Source organism: Orycteropus afer, unplaced genomic scaffold (genome assembly GCF_000298275.1).
Source record: "Orycteropus afer afer isolate SDZICR_OR568_19922 unplaced genomic scaffold, OryAfe1.0 scaffold00539, whole genome shotgun sequence".
NCBI classification, from domain to species: Eukaryota; Metazoa; Chordata; class Mammalia; order Tubulidentata; family Orycteropodidae; genus Orycteropus; species Orycteropus afer.
Genome location: NW_006922126.1, coordinates 472407 through 480641, shown reverse-complemented (window position 1 = coordinate 480641; position 8235 = coordinate 472407). Strand labels below are relative to the sequence as shown.

The 8235-nt window shown below is 49.7% G+C and overlaps 1 protein-coding gene across 1 annotated transcript in view; it reads right to left on the bottom strand.

The window, feature by feature from the left end:
• Window positions 1–4853: 4853 nt before the first annotated feature.
• PCGF3 (polycomb group ring finger 3) overlaps window positions 4854–8235 on the bottom strand; it is a 44968-nt gene continuing 41586 nt past the window's right edge. The window contains exons 7-8 of the mRNA XM_007955763.2: window positions 6032–6112; window positions 4854–4901 (exon numbers count right to left, since the gene is read on the bottom strand). Of these exons, the coding sequence (XP_007953954.1) occupies window positions 4854–4901; window positions 6032–6112 (129 nt within the window). The remainder of the gene's footprint in view (window positions 4902–6031; window positions 6113–8235) is intronic.

Below are 8235 nucleotides of genomic sequence, written 5' to 3'. Positions count from 1 at the left end.
ATGGGCTGGTAAGCCTGTCGTTGTCTCATGCCAGTTCTCTCGGTTCTGTTCCTGCCATCTCTCATGCCGGTCTCTGGACTCTGCTCCTGCTGTCTCTCATGCCACATGCCGAGGTCTCTCTGCTGGGGTCTTGGGTCAAGGACACACTCCACTCATGTTTCCACATTCTAGGTATCTGTCAGAGAAGTACCCTACTCTCTCGGTACCACATTCTGTCATTGTACGTACTTACAAAGATTTCACATAATAAATTTCCAGCCTGAAAGAACTTTAGTTTTTCATTTGCTTTTATTACAAGCATATAATATTAATTGGCAAAACACAGAATACAAGCTTCACTATCATAAAATCAAAACATTTAAGCAATAGTCCAAAAAAATTGTAGACAGAAACCAGCCACCAAGGGTACAAAAATTACACACCAACACAAAGCATAAAAAAAAAAAAATGTAAACTTTCAAATTAAACAGTTAAAAATGTGTGTCTGTGTAATCCCTTCCATAAACCGTGAGTGACAGCCCTAATCTCGTTTGCCACACGCTGATGATAAAGGCTTACTGGTTCAGCTATTGTCCCTTAACCCTAACTTGATTCCATTTGGGGAAAAACGTGTTTCTTATACCCAATTAAGGTACTGGAGGGGACATTTACACTAATGTTACACATACATCTTAGGGGACACTCAAGCTTGAGTCCATTCTTTGAGTACACTCCCGGACCTGCGTGAAGTACATGTGGGCGTGAAGGAGGTGGCTGCAGACCCCTTGACCAGATTCTGCCGGGGAAAGCCCTACCCGAGCTGCCGGGTAGCCCGGCTGGCTGGTGCCTGGCAGGGAACAAGATACTTACGAAGACGAATGATGGACTTCTAGTCTACTTAACCCCAATTTATCTACCTAGTTTATTAAGTAGCAAGGCAGAGAAGCACATTGGTTTATCATGTTAAGGTCACACGTGACGTGAAGGAGCGCCAATGCTTTCCTGAGGAAATAGAAGAGTGTGGACTGGTTTGTGTGTCTGTGACCTCAGCTGTGCGCGTGACATTGACTTTTCAATGTTTTGAGAGAAGGTATCGAATACTCATATACAACATATAAATCAGCCGGCTTGTTCCTACAACTTTTAACCCAACGATCCATTTCGGATCACTGTCCGATACCACCCTGCGTATCCTGTGGAAAACAAGCAAAGCTCCAAGACTGCGGTACGTGCCACAGGTGGGCATGGGGCCCCCAGGGAAGCAGCACTGTCCTGCCACCTGAGTGTGGTCTCGCGTGCCTGGGGGTGGCAGTGGTGAGTCTACTGAGGCGCAGCCACGTGGACACCCGGGCCGGCCCACGGCGGCTCGACAGGGCAGCCAGGAGGCTGGTCTACAAGCTTGCTCGTACATCAGGTGATGCTCGCCCCATCGTTACTTTCTGAGTATTGCTGACAGAGTTCTTGCATACACACGCGCACACGTGCACACACACACCCACACAATCCCGATAACAGCATTCTTAGGATAGTTAACAACGAGAAAGGAAAAACCAAATAGCTGAATGTACATATTCTGAAATTGCACCCACATTCCCTTCCACCTTAGCAGAACAGATGCTACATTGTAATTGAAACATATTGTCTAATTAATGCAAGTTTGAACCTATTGCACAAAAGCATGAAAAATGCTCTTCATCCATAAAAAACAAAAACTCACAAATTAAAAGCTATTCAAAGGAAAAAGAAGCTTGCAAAACATCTCACAATTTCATTTTATATGCCTGTAAATAAAGCTGGGTCACAGAAACCAAACAACGGATGGAAAATATGATAGAAGGCTTAAAATAGAATAAATAATCTTATAAAGTTTCTTTTTTTTTTTTTTAATTCCCCCCCAATTCTTAAATTCAATATTATATATTCTATCTGCATTTTCTATCTTCATGAAAACTGTATGTAGTGGGACCGGGTGCCGGGGAGTCAGCCCCACTGCTGATCACTTAAGAGCATTTGTTTTACCAGCGTACATGGTTGAGAGAACTACTTCACAGTAACTCCATCTGTTAAAACAAACACACGAAGCAGACTCGACAGGATCCAATCACTAACCGATCCTGGCTCTGTGCTGGAGCAAAGGAAAAGTCAGCCTTTTGATGCTGAATGAAGGTGTAACAGAAACAATGAAAGGAACCCACCTGGACGCCCCCTCTGATGGTGAGGGCGGGGCTCACTTCTCTTCCACCCTTCCGACTAAGTAAGGCTACACAGTGAAGCCAGAGGCAGGTCACCAAGGGAGTCGTCCCAGAGTGACGGCTGTCTGACACGATGGGAGCTTAGAAAAATAGGTACTTTGGCGGCTGAGGTTTTCTCAGGTTAATGCGCTTACGAAAGCAGAAGTGCACGGGGATGGCGGGCGACCCGACGGAGATGTTCACACTGGCATCGGCCATCTCTCTGTATGTTTGAGTTTATCAACTTAGCACCATAGCAAATTCAAGTGATTCAAAGATAGCTACAAAGTTACAAATACGTATTATGAGAGTACTACAGCCATACTAAATTCAATCTGAACGTGAGTTAACTGTATTTGAATCTGGATGTTCATGCTGTCTGATCTCTCCTCTGTTTCACCATGTGAGAAATACCTACATTCTAACATTCTACTGAAAACTGCATGTGATAAGCATACGTGGTTTGACAGATGGTTCAGCACTATGTGTGTTTTGAGGTAGACAGGTAGTATTCACTCATACACATCTACTCTTTAAACCCTGGTACAGTAACCCTAAGAAATGACTGGGGTGAATAGCCAGCTCAGGCAACGGGACAATCCACACAGCACTGGGGGCTGATGGCCATCAACAGGCAAATGGTGAACGATCCTGAACAGAAAAGAACCTGTTTCTATGTTTGACAAAGCCTTACGGTAAAATCACTCGACAGAATTAATTTGAATGCTTTTCTCAAGACTAAAATTAGGTCTCACTAGAAGCTGGTTCCAACGTTACATGTCTGTGAGACAGGAAGCAGAAGGCAAACAAAGTTGAAAGGTGATGAGCCCAACTGAAACTTTAAAAAAAAATTCCAGAAAAAAAACGCCAGTCACTAACATGGAATACTTCATGAAGACTGGAGCCCCAGGGACCCCAAAAGAGGTGGTAGGTGGTGCCCACCGCAGCCCCTGGGAACAAGACAGCTTTGTCTGGGTCACACGGCACCTGTGGTTAGCACTGTCTCATCCTGTAACATAATGGGAAGGTAAGTAAAAAGGGGAGAAGGAACCCAAAAGTTCACCAAGACATAAACATGGAACATCTGGATGAAGGAACTTCATGAGACAACAAGGAAAACTCCAAGTCGAGACCTGAACCACTCCAGAAAATGGCTCCTTTCTCCTCATTCTTGCCTTCACAATTTCAGGTTATTATCTTACAGGAACAAATGTTCACGTGCTGGAAACAGTTTATTCTCTAATTCAGCAAAAATTAACATTTGGGAGGAGACAGTGGTGAACCAAAGTGTCTCCTGACTGCGACTGACGTTGTGAGGCTACTAAGTAACCGAGAAAGCAATTCCACCAACGGGATGATTTTTCCATTCCGAGTTACCCACCTGCCTACCCCAGACATCTCTAAGGCTTAGCTTGCAAAACCGTTTTCCGTCACAGCAGCCATGAAGCACACAAGCAATTTCCATCAACAGGGAGGAAGGAAGGGGAGAAACCACCCAGACACCAGCTGCTTTAAGGGCAGGCCGTGGTTGGAACCACTCGTGTGCCTGTGGGTGTCGGAGGTGGGATGCGTGCAAACGCGCTGGCTTTCCACAGGCATCACACGCAGCTTAGCTGTGACGTTCCGAAGCACTTACAAACCGGGCTCCTAAGGACACAACACAAACTGCACCCTGCCCCTCTCCAGCAAAACAAGAACGAAAAACGAAATGATGGCAGAGGACCATTTGTGCCCATTTTAATCAAAGGGATTTATAAAAGAAAGACTTGTTCTGCAAACCAATGTTATGCCAGGGAAGCCACCTCAAGCCTAGCCTGCTGAACCGACAAGAAGAGTGAACCTGAATGCTAGCGTGTCTTCATGACCAGGGGCACGTTCGGGTTAACGGAAGTGCCTCCTGCCCACCTAGGCCCCACGTCCGGCCATGGGGAGGGCAATGTGTCTGCCACCATAGGCCCCAGGAGCGTGGGCAGCTGCACCAAGTGATCATGGTGTCAGACTGTCACAAAGCACAAAGGCAAGTGAGGGACCTGTTGTGTTTATGTGTTATTATGTAGAAAACGAAATACCATGGTTAAATCATAATTATTAATGGAAACCTCTTTTGGTATACTTTTAAATTACATTTTTTTATATATTTTCTAAGTCTTCAGGAAGCTAAAGGCAACATAAATATCGTCATTCACCATGTAAAGGACAGTTTTCAATAACTTAGCAAGGGGTCAATAAAAGTATACACGTTTGAGGCTTATCATGTAACCGAACTCAAACCGAACCAAACTGAAGTGAGACTTTCCGGGGCTGGACAGCAAGCAGAGGCCACCTGTGCAGAGGCCAACTTCCTCCAGCGTGCGCCCGCAGCGACATAGAGCGAGGGCGAGTGCTCGTCGGCTACATGGAACTGTGAAGTGTTGTCATCATCTGTAAACACGGTGCTGGTAGTGTCTTGTTGGGTTGTGAATTCTCCTCATACAAAAAGTTATAAATATTCTCTATTCAGAAACCTGGTCCCCGTGACACCCGGAGGCGACCTTCTGTCTGAAGCACGGTCGCCGTGCGCAGTCCTGCCCGGCCACATGCTCTGTCCGCAGGGTGCCGGGGTGTGCGGGCCAAGTCTGTGCTGTGTGGCCGAGGCCCCGGCACTCACAGGAGGTCCATCTTGGGTCTGTAATGCAGCAGTAGAGGGGCTTTCTGCAAAACACAGAGCCGGCTTCTCAGCAGGAGGCGGGGCAGGGAGGACGACGACACGGCTCAGAGCGAATGAAGAGACCCGAGAAGCAGGTCTGGGAATGTTACCAGGACACAGCGTCACACTCACAGGGACGGCAGGAATGTGCATGCTCCTTGCAATGCGGGGACAGACAGAGGTGGGGAAGAACAAGCCCCTTTTGGCCTGGGCGCAGGGCCCTCCCGTGGGCGCTGCAGGGGCTGTAGCTCCCCCGCGGCCACCCCTCTCTCTCTCTCCTCACACCCCTCCAGCCTGGACCACGGCCCCAATGCCAACCAGCCCCCTGTGACCGTGCCTCAGGGGGAGTCTCTCCACTACCACTCTCCTTGGTGCAACCATGAGTTTCAGCCCCAAAATGTTGACTGATCTGTCTGTTCCCCCACTTCACAAAGAGACAGTGACCACACCCTCCCCAACTGGCACAAAGCCATCACTCCATCCCCTTTGACCAAGGGCTTGCGGGGCAGAAGCTGTGGCCCCCACCCTCTGACACAGGGTTCCTGCGGGGAGGGATCTGCGGCCCCCAGCCTCTGACGTCAGGGGCCTTTGGCCCCCAGCCTCTCAAGTAGGGGCTCTGTGGGGTGAGATCTGTGGTTTTCACTCTCTAGCATAGGGGGCCTGCAGAGTAGGACCTGTGGCCCCCAGCCTCTGATGCAGGGGCCCTGTGGGATGGGATCTGCAGCTCCCAGCCTCTGACATGGGGAATCTGTGGCCCTAGCTTCTGACAGAGGCGGCCGGTGGGGGGGACCTGTGGCCCCCAGCCTCTGTTGTAGGGGTCACGTGGGGTAGAACCTGCAGCCCTGCTCTCTGACACAGGGGGCCTGCGGGGCAGGACCTCCTGTTCCCAGCCTCTGAGGCACGGGGCCTACGGCCCATAGGCTCTGACATAGGAGGCCCCCACCCCTGCAGCTGAGCCTGTACCCAGAGGTGAGGATTTCTTAAAGATGGCTACTGTGTTTACAACACTCCTCCCCATAACAGAATCACTTGTTTTCATCTCATGGGTCAAAAGCAGGCACAGAAAAGCAACTGTCCATTTGTAAGAGTCTGAAAATCAAGTGCAACTGACGATTCCGGGAGAACAGCAGCTTACCTTGAACCTCCACCTAGTGACGACTACAAACTTGAGGGTGTGGTCCTTGCCCAAGATTTCCTCATTGCATAATATGTCCAGCTGTGGGAAGAGGGAGATTTGACTGAGGGAGGGCTTAGACTGGGACACACACACACACACACGCACACACACACACACATACTCTCTCTCTCTCTCTCTCTCTCCCCCCTGACGCTCAGCAACTAAGTTACCAATTATTCTGGTTTAAAAGGATAAAACTTCTTAGGGTCTTTTTCCCCAGTCATACAACAGTGAACACATAATAGAATACTGTTTGACTCTGATTCATGTATCTCTGCCTCATATCATAACATCATGCTGGGTGAAGTGGAGGGTCAGCGAGACAGAGGAAGGCCCTCAAGGAGACAGACTGGCACAGTGGCTGCGACAAGGGGCTCAAGTGGGGGTCGTGAGGATGCTGAGCGACTGAGCTGCGTCTCGTTCTGTGGTACACAGGGTCGCTGCGAGCTGGAACTGACATGACGGCACCTGACAACATCGTACCGCAAAAGAACTTCAGTGCAACATAAACCCCAAAGCACGCAGGCACTGGTTCTGGTACGGAGATGTCACCTCCTTTCAGATGGGTCACTGAAGCGAGGAGGGCCCTTCCCTTCCTGGAGGCCCCTCAGAGCCCCCTGACTGTGCTGCTCCCCTGTGTGTCTGGGAGGCCATGGGCAGGCACTCTGGCCACCACAGCTCCTGCCCCTCACTCTGGCCAAGGTAGCGCGTGGGCTGCAGCCCCGCCTGGCTGTTCCCTGGCCACCACTCTCTGCTTCTCACATACAGCTCCTGGGCACTGCCTGCCTGTCCTTCGAGCATCAGTGAGGCAGGCCCCCAGCAGCCGGGGGTGGGGATCCTTTCCTTTCCGAGCCCTGCAGCCACGACACTGTTGCCATCTAGGGACCTGGCGAGCAGCAGGAGGAGCCCTGTGTCACTCTGGCTTTCCACTGCACCCCCCGCATATAACCCAGGGGTCTGCACAGGAAAGTAGCAGAAATGCAGAGTTTGCAGCTGAGTGGCTAGCCTCAGGCTCTCAAGGATCACAGACAATCAAGTCCGCTACAGAAGGGTGTGCCCTGTTACATGAGACAGCACAGGTGACAGGGAGCCCCCAGACACCACTGGTGGGGGAGTAAGACACACCTCCCTCCTGCCGGCCCTACTGAGCGCACCACAGCCTTAACCGCACCCCCACAAAAGCTTCACCCCAATCCCAGCCAGCTGCCACTCCCACACCATCTCCCCCTCCCCGATCCATATCCTACCCCCCAGCCAGCTCCCACCCACCCCCTTTTTCTGCCTTAAGGATTTTCAGAGTCCAGTAGCCTTTAACTTCATCCCGACTGTCCCCTGTAGTCCAAGCTGGGAGTGTTTCTGCTGATACAATGTTCTAAAAAATCTTGTGGATCTCCTGTGCATGTCACAGAGAGCCACGTCATGGAGACAGGATGGTCTTCGACAGATCTTTCCTGGATAAGCCCATCTCAAGTCATGGCTTCTGCTGATACGGTTGAGTGGGTTCATGAGTCATACACATAAATCTCTTCCGCAAAATGTTGGTCAGTCATGTTGGCCTTCTCTCCAGAGCACACCTTCCTAGCAGTGACACTCCTAACATTAGCATTCTTTGCAATCCAGACTGTTGCGAATTTCCCAAATCTTCAGTGCTGCTTCCTTGTGGCTCAGGAGTTCTGTCCTCAATTTGTATCTTCCCTCTCACATATCACCACAAGCGACACGGAGAAACCAGGCTACACCTTCAACACTGCTTCACAGTCTCCTCAGCTAAATATCCAAGCTCACTGCTTACAAGTTCTGCTTCCCATACAACTGTAGCAAACAGTATAGCCAAGTTTTCTGCCACTGTATAGTAAGGACTGTCCTTCCTCTAGTTTCCAACAATGTGTTCATTTCCTTTAAGCACTTGCCAGAACCTCCTTTAACATCCACAGTTCTGCCACCAATTTTTTCAAGGCAACTGGCTTAGTCATCTAGTGCTGCTGTAACAGAAATACCATTAAGTGGGTGGTTCTAACAAACAGCCTCTCTGTGATTTACTCTCTCACAGTTTAGGAGGCCAGAAATCCAAATTCAGGGCACTAGCTCTAGGGAAGGAGCTCTGGTAGCATAGTGGCTAAGGCACTTGACTGCTAACCAGAAGGCTGGCGGTTCAAACCCAC